General features: G+C 43.3%; 1 protein-coding gene across 2 annotated transcripts; it reads right to left on the bottom strand.

The window, feature by feature from the left end:
• Window positions 1-910: 910 nt before the first annotated feature.
• RNF2 (ring finger protein 2) lies at window positions 911-24738 on the bottom strand. 2 transcript variants are annotated; one of them, XM_084290953.1, is made up of 7 exons: window positions 24649-24738; window positions 8166-8254; window positions 7642-7802; window positions 6465-6680; window positions 5466-5738; window positions 4163-4334; window positions 911-3198 (listed from the first exon to the last, which is right to left on the bottom strand). In XM_084290953.1, exons 2-7 carry the CDS (start codon window positions 8250-8252, stop codon window positions 3097-3099), a joined length of 1011 nt encoding a protein of 336 aa, XP_084147079.1. In that variant the 5' UTR covers window positions 8253-8254; window positions 24649-24738; the 3' UTR covers window positions 911-3096. The 2 variants fall into 2 exon arrangements, with proteins under 2 accessions (XP_084147079.1, XP_084147080.1); XM_084290954.1 differs by lacking the exon at window positions 24649-24738 and adding an exon at window positions 10430-10471.
• Between the last annotated feature and the right edge of the window lie 757 nt (window positions 24739-25495).

Raw genomic sequence — 25495 nt, 5'->3', positions numbered from 1 at the left:
ACAGAATAGCTGCATGCAAGCTCTCGAGCATTCTCTGGGTCTTTCCAGTTCAGCTGAGATTGAGGACAATTTTAATGGAGATAAATCTCTTCTGAGGCAGCTTTGAAAATAGGTGTCAGCACAGCAAGCAGCCTGAGTACAGCCTGAAAGGGACCTCCCTCTTCCCCTGCCAGAGAGCAGTTAAGCTCAGGCCATCCCAGTATACCATACCTTTAGTATATACAAGAATTTTGTCTTCAACTTTTTAACCAGAAAAATGCAATCTGAGTTGTTTTATAGTTCTGTGTAATAAGTAGAGTTATTACAATTATATATATCACAACATCAATATGAAGACAAGAACAGATTTTTTTTTTTTTTTTTTTTTTTTTAAGATAACATACCTCAACCTACGTGATTTGTTAGAGCTATCCTATAGGTACTATTTCTGTGGTGTTTTCTGTTGAACCTACTCAGTCTACAACTAAACACAGCCAAAGTTGTTGCATTAAGTACTGTGGAAATCCTTGCGCTTCTCAGGATGACAGACGTCTGCAACAGGTTGTGGCAAAGTGATGGAAGAGCTGTTAGCCTTTACTTGCCACGCACACATGTTCCACATCACCTCTATTTCTCATTCATGGTGTGCGATGTGCACGGGAGTTCAGCTGGTTTCAGTGGACTGTAACAGTGCTGAAGGCCAAACTCAAATCGCATTCTGCTAGCCAGGATCAATATGCACGGAGGTCAGCTACATCTATTCAACCTTCCCTCTGGAAAATCCCATGTACAGTAGCACTAACCCCTCACACAACCAAAAATTAGTTAAACATTTTGTTTTTAAGAGGAAGCAGCATTGGAATTTCCATTAGTTCATTTATAACTTTTGTTTTTATTGTTAATTTATGAGAATTTCAGCGTGATTGTAATTGGATACTAGTGCTTACCCGTACCTAACACGCATCATGTACTTAAAGTAACATGGCTTAAAAAGATGGAATAGTAAAGTCATTTTGAAAATAAAATAGTTTATGGCACTAATGAGTCACAGTGCAATCAATGGTTTAATCAAACAACTACATTATATATAATATTTAAAGAACATAAATATTCAGTAAATTCACTACAACATGAACATGAAAAATAAAAGCTTCACATTCCCCTATACTTTAAGAACTGGGGACAAAGTGACAGACGGTTCCTAAACAGACTGCTCAGCTTCACGAACACCTCTCTTGCTTAAGGGACTGGACATTACCTTAGCTATCACAATGGGCAGGTATGCTGCAACTAAACTAGACATTTCCCTGTAAATTTTAAAGCATTTATAATCACAACACCCCCAGCCCCCTTGGATTATATTCCATGGACATGCACTAATAGTCTATACAATGCAACACTTCACCAGAAAGGAATGAGTAAAGTATTTAATTAAAAACTAACCCCCTGTGATCTGGGGCCTGAAAACTTCAGTTTCATTGTCAAGAAGAAACAGGTATTTCCAGTCAGAGAAAATAATTATTCAAAGAAGCCTGTGTAGTTTTCACATGGGGATAAAGCTGAACTATGACAGCAGTCAGAACAGACACGTATTTACAAGTGCTAAGCTTGAAAGACAGAAGGAATGGAAGGGTAGTTCCTTCCTGAGAGTCCCCGAGCAGTTGGATACTTACATACCACATTCCAAGAGCTCAGTCTAACTACACACAAGACAGAAGAGCAATACCACATGGGTGCAGGTATATTGCTTCTCACCTATTACAGCAACTCTTTTGCCTCTAGCTTCAGATGCAAGCACATGGAGGCTTCATCAGCAGGTCTTACAGCAATGGGAATCTCGCGGTAACACATTTCCCCTCAGACAGGATGCTAATAGGTACAGCAGCCCCCATGAAGCGACAGCAAGGTCCAGTGCCAGGGAAGAGGAGCTTAACATGCACATGAACAGCAGCTACTGGACTTCACACAACAGTCTACTGCCAAGTTTAAAACTTGAACCTAAATTTAAGACACTAAACGGTAAACTTTGTCAAGTACTAACATTTTCTTCCAAAGTGCTATGCCACATTTGTTAAAGCTATGGCGCAAAAAAAAAAAAAAAGGCAATCTTAGAGCAGCTTATGGTTGAAGTCCTCCCTACTCAAACTGAAGCCTAGATAAGCTCACAGCAGGGGTGGCAAGAATTCTATAAAGCAAAAGTATTTTGATCGTGCATTTTGTCAGTGTGCTAGAAGTCAGAGGATTTATGTTTAAAAGAAGTTTTCAAGACAGTTCTTTACAGAACACTGATACATTCACAATAAAAATCTGTTATAACAGGGAACAGAGTAGGGCTGTAAAACTTCCAGATTTCATTTAATTAAGCTTGTGAGAACAGGATCATCACTGCAACAAGGGCCAGATGGGAAACTGCAGTGTGAATCAAGACTGGGATGTTCTACACAGGGAAGGGCTCTGGGTTTACTTTTTTCTGGTTTTGTTTGAACTATATGTTAGAAAGCAGATCAATCTCCCAAATCACCTTGCACTGAAGCCCAGTAAACAGCAAGGTTTTAAAGTGTCAGTTTTCTCACTATAGCTGTATTTGCTCACAAGAAATTGTCTGAATAACAAGTCTTTCTTCAGGAATCTGATCACCTCTAGCTGCAAGACCATCAGAAATCAATTCTCTACTATCTTTTATATGGATAACCATTAGCAAATTACAACATTTAACACATTCCTTGGCATATGTTACTATTGAATAGACTTACTTAGCCATCCAATGCTCAATACTTCACAGAGGCTACTGTAACTGTGTCAAATGTATTAGAAATCCAGATTTACCTGGACAAAATTAAGACATTCCAAACTGGAACACTCGTTCAGTTATCATGCATCGGGAACAAAAAAGCATGTCAAACACTGGAATGCACTGGAGAAGGTCATTTAGTCTCTTAGAGAAAAAAAAAGTCTAAATTAAATACAACCAAGAATACTGCCTAATCATATTAATAAGTATACTGAGAGAGCCTGAAGGCATCGCATGTATTGTCCATGAAGATAACGGTGGTGCCTGCTCTTAATATTGAAGAAGTCAGCTATAAAAACAGTCCCATCTCAGTTTTCCAGCACAGCTTATTTATGTTCCTTTGTTGGTGCATAGTACAGTTCCATGGGTTTGTTCACTTTCCAGTACTTCTCACTGACCAGTTCCAAGGAGAACGACCCATTTAAAACCTGGAAGAGAACACCAGAACAGAAAAGAGAAGACCTGATAGCTTGCATACATAGTATGGTATCACTAGAAGACTGCTTATATTAGAGCAGCACGCTGACTTAAAGAAGTCACTGATGAGGTGGAACAAGTTATGGCTAAACACTCGGTGTCAAAAAACAGCAACGCAAGCTATTTTGGACTCCTGGCTATCTCACTAAAATAGTGCTGGAAAACTGTTTTGCTAATTATATACAAAGTGAATATAGTTGTAAATTAAGTCAATTTCAGGTTTCCTGTGTCTGTAAACAAAGAGTAATAGGTGTGTATTTACACCAGAAACATCTACTTTTTTCTAAGGGACACACTGCAGTTATATTTGAAAGCTGTTCAAAATAGATTCTTATTATGAAGCATCTGTGTATCTTTAACCAGAAGACTTACTTTATTCAGATAAATGCCCAAGTATAAGACCAGGCTCAGAGTTCAGGGCAATATTGCAATTGGATTGTTGTTGTATCTGTATTCTTTGAAGTCAGCAGCTGAGAGGAGGGATTCTTCCCTAACTGTGCTCAGAGCAGCTCTTTCATATTGGAGCATAAGATTACACTAAAGCAGAGAAATGCCACTTCAAGAGACACTTCCTGCTTCTAGGACGTGCCATCTGCTCTTCAAAGAAGATTCTCGAAAGGATGTTTTCCCTCTTCAATTATAACTGTGAAATAGAAGTTCAGGTCCTAACCTGAAAGAAGTCAGTAGTTGCTGGCCACACCCTACTTCTCCCAAATAACATACATGCCTTTTTTTCTACTAGCCAAGCTTTGTCTATATACACTTTCTTACAAAGCAAACTATCTGAATAAGCAACCTGGTGCTATGAATTTTATCCCTAGGTCAACTCAGGAGAAGTCCAACTGCATGTATTTTAATCAAATCTTTATAAAAAATGTACTGATACTCAGTATAATTCTTAGAAATTCTACTTACAGTGAACTGCCCATTGGCAGTAGCTATGTAAATGGTATACTGCTTCTCACTGGCCGTGTCAAGGTTCATCTGGTTTGACTCTCCCTTGCTGCGAAGCTCTTCCAGAGCCAATCTCACAGCTAGGTACTTGGACAGATGATCAACGGTGGCGTTGCCTGAGGTCTTGATGTATCTGCACCAACAACCACAAAGTTAATCAGGCACTCGTATTATCAGTATGGGAAAAAGACATCTGGAACACTCGCAAATGGTAAGCATCAAGTGTGAAAAGGCCTTTAAAGACAGTTCACAAATAAAAGCACTAATTGCTTTCACTGGAGACATGCATGCAGCTTACCAAATAACATTATTCCAAAGAGTCCTTACATCTTTTTGACAATCCTCCCATAGGCCCTGAGCTCTTTGTAAAGCTCAAATAGTGCTGTCCTGTCATCTGCTTGAAATGAAAAGCCTACTAGCAGGCTGCTAAGGGTTTTTGAGAACTGCTCACAACTGCTGAAATCTGCACATAGATGCAGTCTGACCCACCCAGACATGAATCCATAAGGTGTGAAAGCAACACCACTCTCTGCACCTCTGCTCCTTGTACAAGGTACTCTTCCTTACTGCCTCGTTATCAATTCCTCTTTAATTCTTTATGCAAGAATTCAAGTCTGACACAAATGCTGCAGAGGCCTCTCCCAAAAGCTTTGTTTTCTCTTTGCCTTTCAGAACAACCCCCAAAACTCCCTTGCAATTCCAAACCAAAAAGAAAAGCTGGCTGAAGCTTATAATATATTTTTAGACACCACAAAGAAATGTCTCATCAGAAGAAAAAGACAGGAAGAGATCTGAGAAAACTCCACAAGACTACTCATTGCTCTGATCCAAAATTTGCAGTCTGTGCTCACACTGGATTATAGAAAGTCAGGTAAAGCTTCTAGTCTACAAATCATGCTGACACAAAGCTGCTCCAAAAACTGCTGGCACTTATGCAAAGTTTGTTTATTCCCAAATAATCTTACAAGAAGTAAATATTATACCATCATGATATTATACCATTATCCCAGTACCTACTGTGAACTGCTAGAAACCCTTAAAACCACCTTTATCTCTGATCAAAAGTTTAAAATAGATTGCTACTGTAACACTGTGTTTGATAGTAGTCGAGCAGTACCATCAACCACACGTGCATATAGTTAAAAAGGAGGTGGTAATGACTGAAGCAAATCAGTTTTAAAAAGCCCCAAAAAGTGATAGACAAGAAAACAAAAGTGACAGAAGATAACAGCAGAGTACATGAAAAGGAATAGAAGACATTTACCTTGTCTGTGCACTGTCATCGTTCTCCATGAGGGTAGGATGAGGCCTGAAGACTAATTCTATTTCACTAGCACCATCCATTACAGGGTCTATGGCCACAGTTGTGTTGTTATTGTCCAGTTCTAGCCCAGAATCATCTGATGTTTTGGTCCTCTTATTGCTAGGCCCTGCTTCCTGATTGCTGTGTGTTGAGGCATTGCTGCAGTGTGAACTGTCACCATTATCTTCTGCTCCACTGCCATTCTCAATCTGCTGTTTCTTGCCCCTCTGTAACCTGATGTAAGTATGTAGAAATGAAGCTAATCTGCACTCGGAACTCACCCAATACACAGGCCCAGCCTACTCATGCAGCTCCTCCCTCTCCCCATCTCAGTCATGCCAGAAGTTAGACATGGGCAACATACTGCAAAGCATATACATGCACAAGCACTAAACATTTCTGAGACAGAGTTTAAAAACAGAAATTAAATCATTCTTATATAAAGATAACCACATACAAGACTTTGGATTTTTCCCTATCCCTCAAGCACATTTTAGGCATGTTTTAAGATTGTTTTTAACGTCACTCAGTTTTCACTCTTCACTACAACAATGTCTGGGGTCTCCTTCCCAGCTAATTCTCAAGTTTAAATGCACACACGCAATTCCAAGACTGTGTAAACACCACACATTCCAGTATTGGGAGGTAAGCTGCACTAATACCTTCATCCTGGCATTACATGCATTTTTTCACATGTAATAGCAATACTGGTACAGGATTTATTGCATTAGTCTATTATTAAAGACACAATGTGTGATTTCATAGAACAGCATCTAGCTGCCACAGATGTTACAGGGAGTGATACAAAGTTCTCTCTTCATAGAGAACTGTTAAAAGTTATTTTAGCAGCCTTCAGAGGAGAGGAATCTCTTGCTATACAGGGAGCAAGGAGAAGAGGTGGTACACTCCTGGCATTAAGGCAGACACACTGACATGAGGACAAACTACGCCATCGCGTACCTGTTCATAGCCTGAATCTTTAATCCTTCCTCAATGCTGTGACTTAAAGCTTGCTGGTTATTGTGTTTGCTGATTCTTGCTAGCACTCTCTCCTGATGAGCTTCATATTCATCACGGCTTGGATAAATTTTACTGATGAGAGCATCAAAATTGGGATCTGGTCGCAGTGATCGTTTTGACACTAGCTTCTTACGACAAGTGGGACATTCTTTGTTGCTAGACATGAGGAAAGAGAGAAAGCAATACTAAGTCTATGGCAATAACAGAAGCCTGCCCCAATGCCACATTTCTTAGACTCAGTGTTTACAGTAAATCTGGAAGAGGGCTTCTATCTTTTGACAGATCAAGTAATTCAAAATATTCAAACAAAATAAACCACGCATCTCCTTGCTTCAATTTTTAAAGTGTGTTTACTCAGAATGTGTTTAAGCAAACTGTATTTAGACTGAAGAATTCAGAAGGTCTATGCTGCAAATTGTTTCTCCCCTTAACCCTCTGCCTGGATTCTCCCCTAGAAGAGATGCATTTTGCATTAAGTTATATCAAAGGCATGGTCTTTCAGAGGACTCTGAAAGGATGTAACAGGAGGATGAAACCAAGGTTGAGGAACCCATTCTGAAGTTCAAGCACTAATTACTGGGAAAACTAAAACAGAGTTTTATCCTTCCTACCCTTTGGTCTCATTTAACCAAAGGTTCACATTAGGTTCATGTGGTTTCTTTTTTCCCGTCTAAAAGGAAGAGGCCTCAATAATGGAGATGCAGACTGTCTTGAGGACAGTTTTGTTTCTCTCTAACGACAAAAGTATTTTTCCTAACCACTCATCAGAATTTCCACAAGCACAGCAAATTAAGCGTGTCCTCTGAAGATGGAAATAGATAAACCACTGGCTATGTTGCTGTTGATTACTTCAGAATTCTATTGCTTTTTGAGAAAATATGAACTTGTAATTGAGTATACAAGAGAAATGATTTTCTATATCTGCAGAAAGCCTGATCTGGTCTGCCACAGGTGGCTGAACACAAGGAAATGAAATATGAAAGGTGTGCTACCCATTCAGAAACGTGCAGTGCACAGGCACATAACTCTTACTCATCAACACCCAAGATTTACAGGATTCTTGACCATATTTTCATCTGAAGCAGAATCCCTTTTCCTTGTAATGATATTTTCATACCCGCTCCTGAGGGCTGTAATGATACAGTCAGCACAGAAACGATGCAAACACTCTTTTGTCGTCATGGTGTTTTTTAACATATCCAAACAAATGGGACACATCAGTTCACTGTGCAGGCTCCTGGGTGACACCACTATCTCCAAGCCATCAGTGATTGCTTCCTAGCATAAAATAAAGTAAAAGTTCTTTAATGAAATTTAGTGACTTTCTCACAGAGATTGCATGTTTTACTCTTTTACATTAAAAAAAAAAAAAAAAAGAGAGACAAAACAAGAGACATACACAGCCACATCAAACACGCACACCCCTATTGCTAAAGGAATGAAAAAGACAAAAATCAAACATCAGTATAGTTTTCTAATATTATGAGAGAGGAGGAGTTTTGGGTAGAGTTTTTAAAAATATGCTGTCAATTAAAACAGGCAGTTAGCACTCTTAAAGGAAAATCTTAAACATCAAGCTGTAACAGGTTTAAAATGAAGAACAAGTCCTGCCATGAAGGCCAGCTCTTCAGCATGTATTACCTGAGGCGTCCTTTGCAACTCGTACAAACTGAGCTCCCAAGTTTTGCTTAAGGGCTGTGTTCCGTTGGTCTGCACAGCTTGAGACATGGCTGGGAACAGAAAAAACACATTGCATGGTCAGGTGCACCTGACTCCAAGAGCAGCTCTTCCTCTCCCAAGCAGACTTTCTTCCAGGGTCCCTTCAGACCAAGTGCCAACAAAGCAGAAATACAGTGGGAATGCATCCTGCTAGCAGACTGCTTGGCGTTGGACACAGATAACTCCATGCACTGCACCAAAACTGAAGGAGTTACTCAGCCATGAACACTTCCCAAGTATCAGTTCAGGTCGTTAAAACAGAAGTGACATGGACCTGAAGGCCATGAAGTTTGGGCTCTGTGGTGTAAACGTTTTGCACAGCGGGTGGCGTTTGCAGCTTTCCAGAGACGTGTGCTCACACATGCGTAGGGATCAAACAGATTCAGCTCCTAACCAGTGGAAGGTCAAAATCATGCAACCACACAGGAAAACAGCTGAACATGTTCATTGGAAGCACCCTATAATACCTCTCTTTCTTCCCGGACACACATCCCTAAGGTTTCCCAATCTAATTCAGAGAAAACTGAATGTTTCCCCCTAGATTCTGGGATTGCTGCTAAGAGATGAAGCAAAACTAATACACATGTTGATTGCACCCATGCCAAAGGAAGTCAGGTTAAAACGACAGTAGAAAGTATTTTCTGTTTGGAAATATAATTATGTTGGAGAGGGGACAGTCATCCCTGTCTCTCTAAAAATGCCTGACTTACATCAGGAAAGCTTATCCTAGATTGTGTTGTATATTTGGAAAAACAAAAAACAAACATTTAAGAGGCAAGATTGTAGTAGCTGACATTTCTACTAGGTGGAGAAAATAGAAGCGATTTCTTCCCAGATCACTCTCTCTCTATATATATGTATATATTTCTTCATATATATATAATCTGTTTTTATTTCCAGACCCTTCAAATTGGCAGCCAAATACAGATTCTATTTGCATCCACCAGCTATGTTATAATCTAGTCCCAAATTCATTGAGTTCTACATGAGTCAGCCTCTCAAGAGAACATGGTTACTTTATAAGCTTTAATTAATTGTTAAGGGGAGAGCAGGAAAAGCAGTGCAGTGAAGATTATTGCATCTATTCTTCTTCAGGCCCAGAGATTAGATTTCCCAACTTATTAAAAAAAAAAAAAAAAGGAAAAAAAGCCTGACAAAAAGTAGACATGATCATTATGTCTAATAAGTAACAAGGGTCTGAAGGTGTTAAAAAAAGAAGAAAAGAAAAAAAGGAGATGACAGACTTCCAACTCCAGTTTTTACTGTATATCCTGTGCCCTAAAAATTCAGTTTAGTTGTCACAAGAGACACGTTGCTCCACAGTGATCACGTGGAGAGCAACAGCAAGTACCCAAGCTAGCATGGAGAAGCCACCACGACCCTGCTGCAGACTGTCAGCTCCACACCTGCCAAGCACTGCATTATCCTGTCTGGGCATTTTCCTTAAAATACTCTGAGATATGAATTTAAATTATCGTATTAAGTAACACAGCTCAACAACGACACAACATTGAAAAGTGTGCCAGTAGAAAATAAAGGAAGTATTTCTCTGCAACCTAATTTTCACTATTTTTGGAGTAATTCCAGGTATACAAGAAGTCAGGTCCTTCAGACAAGGTTTTCTGTTGTGTGTTGTTATCAGTCAGTTGTTCTAACAGAGATCCAACATTATTATTCTGTGTTTGCATTGAATTAAGCACTCTTGAGTGCTTTTGGAGCTGAGATATTTAATTAACTATCATCTCAACTACTGAAATGCATGAAGCTGCTAAGCACTCACACCCCTCCCAAAATCTGCTCAAGCACGCAATCAGACTGCAGCAGAGTAAGACGTATAAGAGATCTTGGACTTCCTGGGACTTAGCAGAAAGCCTGCTTCCAGCGTTACACAGCTCCACCACCGTAAGGAGCTCATAAGCGGCCCACGGCAGAGATCACCATGTGCAGGTACCATCCTGCCTCAATGTGCATGCTCACGCTAACACAACAGCAGCTGTTCTGGTTCCAGACCGCCAGCAAAACCCTCAGCCCAGAGAACAAGCATAAGAGCATCATCCCTTGTATGGCAGCACTGCAACACGCCAGAGGCTGCACTACAGAAGACATGGTACAAGCGTCACGATAAATAATTGATTAGCTTTCTTTTAAAAGCTTCCAATTTGAGATGTAAAGTGCTTAATTCTCACCCTGAGGTCTGCAGTGATAGCACTTTCAGACTTGAAGAGGAAAACCACTGGCCTTAAAGCTAGCTGAAAGTGAGAGAGAGCCACACACTCCTCTTGGTCACCAGCAAACACCTCCGCTGTCACCACTGCATACAAAGTCGAAATCAGAGGAACACTGGAAATGTGGTCAGTTCAAACAGGCTGAAAAGCAAAATCAGCCAACAATCACATCACACTGTATGGAGTTTTTCATCTGTTTGACGAACAGAGGAGCTTCCTTAGCAGTTTTCCTGCTTCCGTACTTTTTATAATCCATTTCCAGATATGTACTGGGCCTGAAAAAATGCATGCAAATGAGGTTTAACTTCTTTCCCCAATAACATTGTTGGACACCAGCTGTGAGAAGAAATGTGATGCAATCTAAAATCTAACACAGCAGTATCAACAACTGGCACCAAAGTCAAGGATCATCAAGGATCAAACTCCACATTCTGACCTAAAATTGCACTGACCACATAATAGCCATCATCAAGTAGCAGCCTCCAAATCATCTCTGAAGTGATGGCCCCGGGTTATGCTCGTTGCTGACTCATCTCCTCTCCTCACTTTGGGAAGAGAGGTAGGAAAAACCTCTCCATTAGCTGACTTTCAAGGCAAACATTATAACCAAGCAGGAGGAGCCTGCACCTGCCCCTGGCCATTGGGCTTGGCAGCAAGTAGTCGGACAGCTACACTGACACCTGCTTTAACCAAGCGAGCACTGTACCAGCAGTCATTTTGACTGCACATCCCAAACAGCATTGCCCAGTTTATGCTCTAGTGCCATTTAACATGCTGCTCTACAGAAGAAGACAAGGCTCGTGACCAGGCACGTCTGCCCTGCACTCCGCTGCTCTTGTGGCTCTCGTGCTGGCTGTGCAGCTGAGTGGCTGCAGACAGACCATCTCGGGCTCTCCTCACCTGGTACAGAGGTGAGTCCCTCAGAAAGGCTCCTTCTGGCTGTTGTTCTGATGGTGCCAAGGTGTTCACAGCCTCAGTGGCAGCGCAGACATCACTCCTCAGTTTGGCTTCCTTTTAAGGCAGCCCACCTCCATTGGGATTTGATGCAGCGACAAAACTAAAAGAAATCAACTGGTCTGGTCTGCACCAATCAGGATCCTTCCTAAAGCTACAAAGCCAAGAGAAAAGGCTTTGGCAAGCCAAAGAAAGTTCACTTTTGTGTTGACACTTTGTAGAGAGTGAAAAACAAAGCAGAAAGTTTCTAGAGAGAAGGAACAGACTTTCTATTAACTGCTGCTGGCAAGGAGAGAAAAGATACAAAATAAATATAAAACTCATGTTTATTCATCAGTCTGGACATTTATTTCACTGAAATCTCAACCTGTTAAGATCAATCAGATCTTTGCTGACAAAATTCGCTGTCCATCTGCATCCCTTTCAGCCTTTTTTTTTTTTTTTTTTTTAAATTAAGTCTTAGAGAACAATGCTCATGTTCATTTTTCCAACCCAAAATATTAAGCAGATTTCATCACAATATCTACTTCAGTTTTCAGCTATTCAATATTTCAGATCTTTTCCACTTTACCAGCAAGGAAGACGGGATCTTAGAGGTCGTGTGCTGGGAACACAGTGCAGACAGAAACCCCCTGAAAGCCTTTTTTTCATCATTAGTTTTTGAAAAAAATCCTAACACACCATGACTTTCTACTTTTTATCATTTTTTACCTTTGTGACTTTTCTGCTCCCTCTGGCTACAAGAGGAAATCAACCAGCTACGTGACAATGGGGCACTACAAAGGGGAGAAGCCCAGCCTGGTAGGCAGATCAAACACCTTTCTCACTTCCACAGGTGCCAGTTGTGTGATTTCTGCCATAGCCAGAGGGCTGCTCTTGCCAGCCACTCAAAGAAAACACAGGATTATAAGGACACCTACAATCTTTCTGACTGACTCACTCTACAGGTGCAGGAATACTCCAAGGCACAAGTTTTGCAATTACGGAGCATGCACACCTGCCACTATCAAAGCTGGAGACACCCAAAAGACATGAGAAAACCATGAGAACCACAAACGCTATGAATCTCCTTGGGTTTGATTTCCTGTCACCCTCCTGTTCCTAACAGCATTTGGAAAAACGAAAACAAGTTAAGATCTAATAAATATCATTCCATTTTGTCATAAAGTTTGCCTAGTTGCTTCATGTCTTTTACAGAAGCAAACTGGAAGATAAGTCAGGGAGATTGATGAACATTACAGAATGTACATACATTTTAATTCATCTGTACCCAAAGGGTTTCTCCATTCCCTATGTTGCCATAGCATTAAAAACAAAACAAACCGCACCTGTGCTATTCTGAATGTGTTTCAAAAAGTTTCTGTTGATTTTCTGCAACCAGGCTCAACCTCTGAGTTGAATGGCTCCCTTACCAGAGCCAGAAGAGAAGCCTGGCAGTGCCAGCAAAAAGCACCGCATCACTTCATCTGAAAGACTGACTCTTTAAGCCTGGTGTCCTTGGAAAAAGGGGCTTATGCAATCTCACTCTTTGCACTCACCCCTTTTCAGACTATTTTCCACAACTGATTTGAAGACAAGTGACTGGGGCTTAAAAACAGAACAAGTCTTGGTCCTGCAGTATTGAAAACCAGGCAGAGAATTACAGCAAAAAGTACAAAAAATCCACCACAACATGAGAAATCCGTCTGAAAAGCCACTCAGTCATCTCCTGCCTGCTTACTGAGCAGACTATTTGTGCCAGAAAATCATTACTGAAAGCCATCACTTAGAAACAACTCCAGTAGAGCAACATCCTTGCTTGCCACACACACACATTGAACAAGCTCCTAGACTGAAATACACTTAATTATTTGCTCAAACATGGTTGTGAGTCACAGTAGGTCAGACATTTAGGTATCCCATTCCTGAAACTGCCCAGCACAAACAAAATCCAACTGGCAAAACATGCATTTCAGACAACTCGGAGCTGCCACCAGACATGCTGTTCTGGCCACGAGGGAGCCAAAGGGCTCACCGGCAAGTCCTCGCCCTTATTTCTCAAACTGCCAACGTTTCTCATTTGTGAGAATTTAGGAATACATTGGCTGCTGCTTGGAACTAACCTTGGCACTGGTCCTGCTTGAAGCAAGGACGGAGGCACTTGCTACAGGACAACATTCAGACTCCCTCCAAGGCTGAGCCTTCCCTGAAACACGTACCAGTGCCTATTTTAGTCCAAGCAGAGGTTGGAAAGCAACTGCACATGTGGTCACTCCAGCATGCCTCGAGGTGTGAGAAGGGGTGAAATAGTACCAAGCAGCCAGAGCCACAATCCACAGAGCCATCTCCAGTGTGACCACAGCGGTGCCAGCTGCTACTTTACACAAACCTGTGCATTCTTTTTGAAAACTTTCATCAGCAAACATTTTTGAGGGTGGGGAGGGAGGTGGGGGGGGGGGGGGGAAATACATCAGGCTCTTTGAAATAAATATACACATAGTAGTATTAAACATGTTAAAAAATCCACTATTTTCTGTTCCAAACATCAGAAGTTAAATATTTAGACTTAAAATAGTAAGAGACTCAGACAACTTTTCAGCATGCCAAGTTCAACAGCATTTTCAACTCTTCTGATTTTACTTTTTTTTTTTTAGCAAGGATTATATATATACACATATTTAAATAAAGAGGTATCGTTGTCCAGTTACTTTACAAGCTTAATGGATTTAGAATTTTACATTTTACTCTTTCTGATTCTGTAACTAGTATTAGAGACAAATTGCCTGTTTGGACAAAGTATTCTATGTAAGAAGTTCATTTGTTTATTTTCTTTTGTTTGTTTGTTTGTTTTTACTTCCTGGCTAGGAGCTTGATTTGAAAAAATAATTTTATATATATATATATATTTCTGGAAAGACACACTATTTGACAGAATTAATCTTCTCTAGAGTTCACTGCCAGCTCAGGTTGCTTTACATTCAACTGTAATCTAGGACAACTACAACTAGTCCTTGAGTACAATCCAGTACAGTTTGTTTTTTTTTTTTAAAAAAAACAACAACAACAAAACACAGAACAAAAATCTGATTTTAAGTACGATTTGAGGTATAGAAGTGTTTATTCTTTTCTGAAGTGCCTCCCCCCCCACCATCTCTCGATCTCAAAATCCCTAGGAGACAGCCAAATCGGGCTCTGGCCTGGAGCTCATTTTGTTCCCAGCTCTGAAATGAACTGCTTGATGATCCTGAACAAGTATGTCACCGCATTCATCTGTGCCCCCTCTTCCTCTTCTGCTTGTTTATTCACATTGTCACCACTCCTGCAAGTGTCTCTCCTAATGTTTATATTGCATGCACTGTAATTCTGTGCTGATCTCCAAAGGGGATAAGCTTAAGAGAGGAACGTCTTACCGAAGTATGCTTAGTTCATTCAGCTATCAGTCCTTGTCCTCTCGATACCAAGCTTCGGTGTCACAACCTCCCTTACTGGGAAGGCTGCAACTTCTTTCTAGTTGCAAACTGCATTCAATACTATAGCAGCTACATGTACTCTCATCTTCTCTTGACACAATCAGCCCCTCCACTCCCCTCATGAGGGAGCTGCAGGCCGCCATGAGGCCTCCCCTCAGCCTGCTCTGCTTTGGGCTGAACAAACGAAGGGACCTCAGCCGCCCCTCACACATCTTCCCCTCTAGACCCTTCACCATCTTCATAGCCCTCCTTTGGACACTAATAGCTCCATGTCCTTGTTATGTTGTGGCGCCCAAAGCTGCACCCAGTGCTTGAGGTGAGGCTGCCCCAGGCAGAGCAGAGCAGAGCACCCCTCCCTCAGCCAGATGGCAGGGCCGTGCCTGAGGCACTCCAGGGCACGGTCGGCCCTTTGGCTGCCAGAGCCCGCTGCTGGCTCATGATCAGCTCAACACCGACCAGAAACCCCAGATCCCTTTCTGTAGGGCTGCTCTCCTGCCTCTTGTCCCACATCCGTATGTACAGCTGGGGCTGCCTGGATAAACTCCACTGGATGTGATTCTGAATGATCTGACCTAACTGGCCCTGCTTTCAGCGGGAGGCTGTCCTAGATGTCCTCTGGAGGTCCCTTCCAACCCACATTCTGCCATTTATACAGTGAGACATATCTCACTACCAGAGAAATTCACACGTCATTTCTTGTACAGAATGTGCCACGGGCAGGAGAAGCGGAGGACAGGTGCCGCCAGTCACACACTGCCCTCCGAGAGCTGAGGAAGCCGCAGCTGGGGCCTCTCCCGCCCCATCGTGCCTCACCTGCCTTCCACAAGGAAACCCAGCAGTACCAGAAGGCTCTTCTGGGACTACACTGCTTCCACACAGCTCAAACTGAGGGGTTACACTTCTCATAAAACCAGCAACGTGGGCACTGAGCCTTCAGATGCTGATATACTATAGAAAATAACCACAGAGTCTTCTAAACACTGGCATTTCCTCTGCAAACACGATAAAAGTGCAATTTTAAGCAAAAGAACACTTTCCTTAAATACTTCCTGAGACCCTGGGGAATAAATCAGCAGTAATATTTACATTGAGGGATTTTTGTCTAACATGAAGAATAAGCCCTAAACCACCACACAAATGCTTTCCAAGAATAGTTTCTCTCCCCGTATGTACATTTAATCTGGACAACAGCATGCAAAAACACCTTGTTTTCTGGCAGAAGCAGCCCTCTCCTTGAGAGCTTATGGTATCTGCCAGAATTTCAACCTGTAACTGGTAGAACATAGCTGTAAATGGTGATGGATCAGTAGTTAATGTGCAAATTCATGAGGAACAGAATTTGAAAAAACAAAAAAAAAAGACACATACAGAATACAAAATGAATGTTATCAAGTGAACAGTTTTAGCTATCAGACAACACCCAAAAATATTATTCACAGGCTAATTTCAGAATTATTACCAGACACTTTATCAATTAATACTCTACAGTACTGTAAGTGAGCTCCTTTGAAAATGCCTAAGACGTTTAAAAAATGAGTGGTTAGCAAAACTTACACAAAGCTACTGTTTAAAAAAAAAAAAAAAAAACTTTTGTAGACATTAACTAGAATTCTATCATCTGCAAAGCACAGAGCCAATTAAAATGCTATTAAAGATGCCAAATTAATGCTAACTATTAAGCTGAAACTTCATATAGTAATTACATGCTCCAGAAGTCAGATCTAATAACAAATAACAAGTACTTACACCATGCTTTCCACCCTTCAGATGCACCAGCTTGCAAACAAGCATATCTTTGCACTCTACTTGGGGAGCAGAAATGCTGGATTAGAAAAAAGCAAGGGAGAAGAGAAGCTATAGCTCATTTTTATATGCTCCATGAAAGCAGCACACCAGTAATGCAATGGGCAACAGCACTGCCGGGAAATAAGAAAGCAATCAGATTTTTGTCAGACCATCATCCTTGGATCCTGAACTGGATTTCAGCCACCTGCATCACTACAGCCCTGCCCAGCTCCTCCGCTCTTTCACCTCCCTTCAAACCTTACTGCGGGAGCCAAGACGATGTCAGCCCAGAACAAAACCTCACTACCTCCACTGCACGTCCCACTGCTGCCCCTACACCCCACCCCAGACAACCCAATGACAGCACAAAGCCCACAGTTACCAGTGTTCAAAGGCAGGTGATAAAACCTGCACCTCAGGAAAGCTACCAGCCTCTACGCACTCACATAGTTAAATGCTCTCCTTGGTATCACTCTTTCCAAAATTCATTTTTAAGGGGTTCTGCAAGTCACTGTTCAGGAACAAATCTGGAAATCTCCCCACTCCTTTTTTTAAGCTAAACAAAAAATAAAGAAGCTAAATGTGAATAGAAATGCATTACAATGAAAAATGGCTGGGACTACCCGGAGGCCACACATTACCATCCATTATCACGTATATTAACGCAAGCAATCTGACTCGGTACACATCTCAGCCAATGCTTGGTGTGATGAAACAACTGGAAGGCAGCCTACCCTTTCGTTACTTTAAATCATTCCAGTTTCAGCTACACTTGAAGGATAGTGTGATACATGCTGAGAAATAAACACACACAGTGTGACAACCATCCTGACAACCCCATTTTAACAATGCTTGTATCTGGTTCCTTGCCATCCTGTTTTCTTAATTTATTTACAGAAGTAAATTAAAAGATCAACATTCAAGTGTTTTCATCCATTGCATCAATCATGCCCCACCATAACTGAGAAAACAATATAAATAAAATAAATACCACATTTTACTGTCAGATGGGTACATCCAGCTCCCACTGATGTTAGATAGCAGTCAGCTGATACAATGAAGTTACTATTATAATAAAATGAATTGTACATACACGAGTGTCAGACATTCCTCACAATCAAGGTTTTGCTTAATTCTACCTTCAAAATACAAAACCAGCCTGTTCTGTACAGAAAATATATCATATTCTCCTTTTATTTATAACACAGTGGGGAAACAATACATTTTCTAAGCAGTTTGAAGTATACATTTCTACAGTTTGCTTGAAAGAAAGCACGTGATCTTTAAGACATTTTCTCAGATTCTCTCAATTGCCACTTAAAATTGAACCTGGATTTCTCAAAATGCAAAGTTCATTGGAATTTACTGGAAAGGTCACCCTAGAAAGATTCATAGTTTTTCCTCTTATCCCCTTACTTTCAATAATAAAGTCTTAATTAGGAAGAGACTGGACCACATAGGAAGTTGTTTTATGGCACTGAACAAGTTTAGGGAAGCTACATTCATTCCCAAAGCATTATGAAGCTCTACATTGTTAGATGTTTGTACTGAAAAAAAGTTTGTCAGTCTGTGCGCTGAATCTAGCAGACACTTCATTTCTGCTGCACAGCACTGCTAGCCAAGAGAAAAAACAAAACAGTTATATAATTCATTCAAGACCCCAAAAATGTACCAAAGCAGCTGGTATAGCCAAAGAATGCACAGGCACAGCTCAGCAGCACTGCAGAACCTTTCCCAATATAACTGTTGCCCACAGTCACAATAGTTCTGAATTTTTACTTTTCTGGATAACTAGTCCCAAACCTCCGTTCTCCCATGATCTGCCCCATACAGTCAGTAAGCATTTCTCTTTAATATTAATAAAAAATCCCTGAACACCCAATACTGTCACTATGAAACCTGTAGCAGGTTCCCTGGCAGATGACAGGATCCAGTAGCTTGCTAGCGCGTGATCTTTCACTGCTTCTTCACTGTATTTATTCTCCTACAGAAGGACATGATTTGCCTGGTGCCTTAAGACACTGCATCTTCCAGTTAATTGCCATTCACAATTTACTGGCACTGAAGTGAATTGATCCACGGAGTTTAGCAGCATCCAATCTGGCCATCAAGCTGCTCATCCTGGCCTTGGGAAACATTTGTGCTATGACCTCATACAAACCATCTGCTGCGCACATTTACACCTATGGAATAACCTGGTGAACCTAATGCTGGTAGAAGTGACCACAAATGAGACGACACTCCTACATTAGATACCAGGAGTATCAAAAAAGTTGTAACACATTAGTGTTTTGGTCATTCTCAAGGCTGCTTAATCACACAGCCTTAGGAACAGCCACACACTTTTGGGCATGACAGAAGTGTATGGTTTTAAGTTGGTGTTTCTGTGTGTTTCTAGCAGTAGAGTAAAATAAAGTATAGGCACTGGACAGCTGTATGAGAGTAATGCCCATAGACGACACTCAAATTCCAATTTATTCTGATGGGTTCTGTATTCCCTGCCAAGGGCATCAGCAGCCATTTCTGCTGCCTCCCAGATCACTGCATTATTGGTCATAGCCGAAATCCTCATTGTTAATGTTACTCAGTTCTGCTTCACACCCTCCTGACCTTCTCTGAGGTACAAACACTGCAGCACACATGATCACCACCCCACTTCCACAGAACTCTCTCTGCAGCACATCAGTTGCCTCCAGGTAGTCCAGAACTCACCAGGACACACATCCTCCCCTGGCTGCCATACCTACAAATGCTCACATACATCACATTTCAAAGCCAGGCTACTCTAAACTAAAAGGCTGTGGGATTTTGTTTGTTTGCTCGTTTTGTTTTAAATATTAGAAGGATTAAGTAAAAAACTTTTAAATCTTCAGAAGAAAAAAAAAAACAAAAAAAAAAAACAACACCAAACCCAAGATTGCCCACTGTTCTAACACAGCAGGCAGTAAGATTATTTTAATCGTCACAGCTAAAACAAACTGGCACTTACCCTCCACAGACCATCTGTATCTTGTCCAAAGTGAGTACTACAATTCTGCTGGGAGTACAAACGAAGCTGTTGCAGGAACAGTACCTGTTCACTGCTGACGTGGGCCAATAAATCAGACAAGAATTCGACACCAAAAACATCGTATGTGCCAAAGACCTTTGCCAACAATTGATATAAAAGAAAAATAGCCATGACCAACTTAGCCCCATGAAGTAACACTATTAAGTAGAACTCTGGGAGGTGGAGTAGAGTTACCACTTTCTCTGTTATCTGTTAACTTTTATGCAGTTTCTCATATTATCAAGCATGCTACTGTATATAGTGCCTATGGCTGCCCACATGAGCTTCAAAAATGAAGTTCTTATTCTACGGTTGATTTTATCTCTAAGAGCCTTCAAAATTAACAGCTGGCTGTAAAGGAGAAAGGCCAAGTGAATCTTTCCCTGCCTAGAATTAATTTCAGTGCTGTATCAGATCAGAAAAGGAGGGATAAAGGACTGAAAGAAAACAAAAGTGAACTTTCAAACTCTGGAGAAGTTGAATCTGTCACAGAAACTAAATGAATACAGACAGGAATGATGCACACTGCCTTAGGGTCAGACTTGTTTCCTCCCCTTGACTAAGTGCATCACCTAAGCATGATGTACAAGCAGAACTATGGATAGAGTAAATCTTTGCAGTAAAAGCACTCCATTACTTTCACACCAGAGCAGCGATAAGAACGTGTATTATGATCTATGGTTATAGTGTTGTGTAACTCGCAGTCCACAGTAAAAGACAAGCTTTACATGCATGTGATTGTGTGAAAACACCGCACACCCTGCTATCGTGGAGCGCACCCCCTAGGCACAGAATTATGCTTCAGAGCCAGCACTTTCATTCTTACACTGCCTTCTAAGCCACACAGCGCTGCTGGCACATTTTTTGAGGCTAACCAACTTCTTGCTAGCTCCCCGAAATAACAGCTGAAGAAGATGAGAATTGACCACCCCATTCACTAAAGATTAAGTCTGATGATTTCAATAGCACTGTCATTAGCCTTTTAGCTTGCAGTACATTTTAAAAGAAATCCTATGAACATACTTACACAATTCAAACAAAGCTTTCCGCCTCCATAAGCTCAGCAGCAAAGGTAAGGTCTCTAGAACACTTTTTTTTTTTTTTTAAACAGTTGGAAGCACAGCAATATGCAGTCCTTGACTGATGAGTACGCTGAAAGAAAACCCTTTTATAGCTAGTCACACCAGGAGAGAAAAAAAAAAAAAAAAAAAAAAAAGCAAAACACACACTCAGCTGTTTTCTGCCCAATAGGTGACTCCAGTTCAGATGGCGGCAGTGACTGAACTGCAGCCCTCAGACTGTGCAGATTTAGCACAGCGCTGCACTCATCCAGAGGGAAACTCCTGCCAGAGCTCCCAGGTTCCTTCCTGACAGCTGTGGGGGCATCAGGCGCTGTCAACACCAAGACCTGCAGACACGAGGGGAACCTTTAAATGGCATTAATAACCAGGATCTGTTACCTCCAGTAACATTTGTTAGAGGACCCCTGGGGTTCTACCTCCTGCTCCTTCCCACTGCTGCTGCCCCAGACTTCAGACACCCCTCAGGGTCGAGGGGGAGCAGCTCGGTCACCAGCAGGGTGTCGAGGCTGGACTCACGCAGGGAGCTGCCGCACCACCCCGAAGTGCGGTGCTTTAGAAGCCAGCACAGATCTGCTCCCACATCTACTGGGCAGCCACCGTGGTTTGGTTTTTAAACTCCATCAGCAGAAAATAAAAAAGCCTGCACACCCGTTTCTTGGATTAGCAGTCTGCTTTGTTACACTGCTGCAGCATCCAAGGTGCTTCTCAGAAACCTCTAAGAAACATCGTGCAGCCTCAAGCTGAGAGGTGAGCACATCTCAGTCAGGTGTGCTGCTCTTGCCGAGCCACTGGGATCACATCAAGCCAGCCACTTTGTTATCCTTCTCTTCTGCATGCAACATACCTACTGTCCACCACATTTATCAATATAAAGGGCAGCAAGTAGCAGTTTTCCAATGTGTATAGATTGTGGGAAAAGTGTTGAGAGTATCAGATCAAGAGAGATGCTTGTTTTTCCAATTTTTCCAGGGATATATTTGCTACCCACAAAAAGTTCCTACCCATTTGTGATCTGGTGAGACCACAAGTAACAGTGATCTCATTTTATTAGTAGGAACAGAAGTTGGCTTCCTCTACCTGGCTATTAATGAACAGAAAATAAACACAAAATCAAAGAGACAAAAGGAAAGACCCCAGGAATCTTACACACGACTGACTCAACACCTCCAACAAATACACAGAAACAAAGCTGTTACGTGAGCATGCAGCTTTCCTCTAAAGCTGCGTGACAGCTGACAACAACTTGCATCTGTCTCAAATAAAACTCTGCATTTTACAAACAGTATGACAGGAGCAATACTTACACAGTTTAAAGCCAGGAATCATCCCAAATAGTTTAATTTCATCCCTGAGAGGTGAAGAGTAAAGAGTGGATTAGGTTTTTAATTAGTTAGCAGAACACTGCTGCTAGCTCCCAGCTGTTTGCAGGCCAGCTCCATGATCCAGAAGGGGGGGAAGGCAGACAGGGATAATTCCTAAAATACTTCTCCACTGCAACAAGTCCAAACAGCTCCATAATACTGAACTCTGCTCATTCCTCAGAAAATTAAGAATTTAAGGTCAGCTTCAGAGGCCAGTTATTTTCACCAACAAACAGAACCCAGTTTAGGCTCAGCAACATCCCTTCTCCAAACCCTTTCCTCTCTGTTTGCATCATTACTAAACTGCTGTTCCAGTCAGTAAAAATAGGTATAGGGTATTTAAGTATTACTCTGATATTTTCTTCATGCACATCCTTTAAATTGGTGCTTCACTAAGAACGGATCCAGTGCTGCTTTTAGGAAAAAGACAACTGAACTGTTGCAGGCTCATGCCTCATTTTTGAAGTTCCCTTTTCCCCATGACATTTTTTACCTCATATTCTTTTTATTCAGCAAGACAAAGAGAAAATTAAAGGAAGTAGATGAAATTCACATACCCTGACATCTATCGCACATTTTAAACTGACAGCTGTGCTACAGATGCCAGTCTTATTTCTAGTTCCTGATAAAACGGCCCTGAAGATGCCAGAATTCTGCTCTTGCCACCCAAGATGCCCAAGTGAGTCTTTCCACTCCACATATTATCATACGCCCATCCTAAAACACACAGCGCCATTGATAAAGGCAGCCCCATGCAATTCATCTCACTGGTGCTCACGCTGAACGACATGCCAGGCGGTGCTTTCCTTGGCGGCTGCAGCAGTGCTGGTGTTTCAAAGCTGCAACGCCAAAGGTCAAAATTGTAGCCACCAAAGAAGTTAAAAATCGCCTCCAAGGTGAAATTCATGTCCCACTGTTATTATGAGGCTGAATGAGGCATTTATTAAACATGATAATCCATAACTCACAGAGCCAATAACCTCTAAAGAAGTTCTAAGTTTATTTAAATCTCATCACCGAAGCGCAACAGAGCCACAAAGCTTGCTACCTGAAAGCACGGATAATGCTAACGTCTGTCCAGTGAAAATTCCTCCCATCTCCAAACAACTGGCATCGCTAATCCTTCAAATCATGGTATTTTTAAACATTAAAGGTACCGTTTATCAATACCTGCTGCTCTCAAAGGGAGTGCCTCTGTCTTAGCTGACAATCTGAATGCCAGCTCTGAGCTTGACATGATGTAGAAAAATGTCAAATTATCTCATTACAGAAGTTTCTACTGAAAACACAGATGAATGCAAATGAGAGTACCTCTTCAGGGAACTCCTATAACAAATCAAGTCTTTGTCACTGAATGAGTGACACATTTGATTAAAGAACTTTCCCCATGCAAAAATGACTTCACTCGCACACCAATCATATTTTTTTCATATGCAAATGATTTCCTTTAATCCTTAAAAGCCTGCGTGCAATGCGTAGTTATTGCACAGACGAAGCTATAGCCACTTCCAAACAGGACTGGATTACGGTTTATCCGCCTGGAAATCATCTTTCTCCACCAGTTATGGTCTGGATTTCTAGGCAGTTAGGCACTTAGGCACTTGATCTGGTTATTTTCCACAGCAGAGGATCAGAAAAGCAAACAGCTTAACCAAAATCCCCCAAAGAAGAGCACCGCTTAGAGCGTTTGTTCCATTCACGCAGCGGGATGGGGCCGATGGAGGCAAACGACTCTGAAGGGGCAGCTACCGCCGAGCGCCAAGTTGGCAAGAAACAGGTGCCACACTGGGGCTGCGGGCAGCGGGAGAGACGCGCCCATGGCGCCTTCCTGCCCTGCCGCCCCATGGCATTCCCGGGGAGCTGCCGGGTGCTGCTCGCGTCGCTCCGCCAGCGGCCGTGCCCGGTGGGCGCCGCGCTCCGGCTTCGGGAGAGACAAAAGACCGGCGGGGAGGACACACGCAGCGCACCCCATCTTTGAGCGGCGAGGGTTCATAAACTAGCAGCAAAGGCTCGTGACTCCGCTAACCGGCTCCCTCCCGCTCAAGAAGGCGTCGGGCAGTGCCCCCTCAGGGCTGGGGTCACAGCAGCCCTCGGGGTCACAGCACCCCGGCCTCGTCAGGGGGGCGGCCGCGGCCCCAGTCACCCCTCCGGCCCTGGGAGGGCTGGGGGCGGCCGTAGTGAGGGGGGGCGCAGCCCCAGGCTCGTTCCGCAGCCCCCGCGGGAACAGCTCCGGGGCCCCCATTTTACCTCAGGAGAGGGCGGTGGGGAAGGAAGAGCCCGACCCCCGCCACCCCCCATCGCTTCCCGCCGAGCGCCCGCCGCGGGACCCCCGGCTCGAGTCGCCCCCCAGACAGGACCCAGCCCCGCGGCTGAGGGCTCGGGCACCGCTGCCGGCACCAGGCGCCCCTCCGCAGCCCCACTAGGGGGAGAGACCCGGCGGCGGCAGCGGCAGCCCTAGTGGCGGCCCCAACCCTGGCCCCAATCCCCGCCCTGCGCTCACCGCCCGCCGCGCTCCCGTCGCCCTCTCTCGCCGGCGGAGCCGCCGCAGCCCCAGCAGCACAATATGGCGAGCAGGAGCCTCCGCAATGGAGCTCGGGAAATAGAGGGGAGTTACATATTCATGGCCGGGGCTGGGCAGGGGTAGCGCGGATGGGGCTGCCGACACCGAGCCGCGCAGTGCCCGCCTCCCCTCGACGCGGTGGCCGCTGGCTCCTTCCCCGCGCCTCAGCGGTGGCCGCCCGGCCCCGGCTGCCCGTAACCGCCGCTCCCAGAGGGCGCCCGCCGTCCCCGCCCTCCCTTACCTCAGCCCGCAGCCCTCCCGCCCTGCAGCCGTGCGAAGCCCCGGGGGCTTCCCCCACCGCGAGCGGGGAGCGGGTCCGGGCTGCTGCCACCCCCTCAGGAGCTGGGACGGGGGCAGCCGGGCGCCGAGGGAGCTCTCGCCGCGCCCCGGTGGGCTTCGAAGTGCTCCTCGAAGCCCCGACCCGCTCTGCGGCAGCGAGTCGAGAACAGGCATTTATTTGTCTCGGGGTGTCGGCGTTTTAGCGTCTGGTAAATTAAGGGGATGGCTCTCAGGAGCGCACGGTGTCTCACCGCGCCTTCCCCGGTCTCGTCGTTAACTGCGTTAAGGCAAGAGCAGAGGGTCGCACCTCGCGTAGTGCGCCTGAGCCTGGTGAAGGCAAAAAGCGGGCAGAGCTCCTCTCGTGAGACATAAGCCCATGCTTCAGTCTTTAATGATGCTACAAAATAACGTAGAATTGCTCAATATGGGGTATTGCAAACGCTTTAAGTTTTCCTTGAGTTTTACAGTCAACGGCTGCACAACTGGCATATGAACAGGTAAAGTCCTG

The sequence above is a fragment of the Netta rufina genome, assembly GCF_964035555.1.
Source record: "Netta rufina genome assembly, chromosome: 8".
In the NCBI taxonomy this organism is placed as follows: Eukaryota; Metazoa; Chordata; class Aves; order Anseriformes; family Anatidae; genus Netta; species Netta rufina.
The sequence above is the reverse complement of the archived record's forward strand: the minus strand, read 5'-3'. Positions and strand labels throughout refer to the sequence as shown.

What these genes read in the sequence shown, in the direction of transcription:
- RNF2 (XM_084290953.1), bottom strand. Translation starts at nt 8,252, where the DNA reads ATGTCTCAAGCTGTGCAGACCAACGGAACACAGCCCTTAAGCAAAACT. An exon ending in ATTACAGCCCTCAGGAGCGG is followed by an intron (nt 6,681 to 7,641) that starts GTATGAAAATAT and finishes CCTCATGTCTAG; the next exon opens with CAACAAAGAATGTCCCACTT. An exon ending in GATGACAGTGCACAGACAAG is followed by an intron (nt 4,335 to 5,465) that starts GTAAATGTCTTC and finishes TTGTTGGTGCAG; the next exon opens with ATACATCAAGACCTCAGGCA.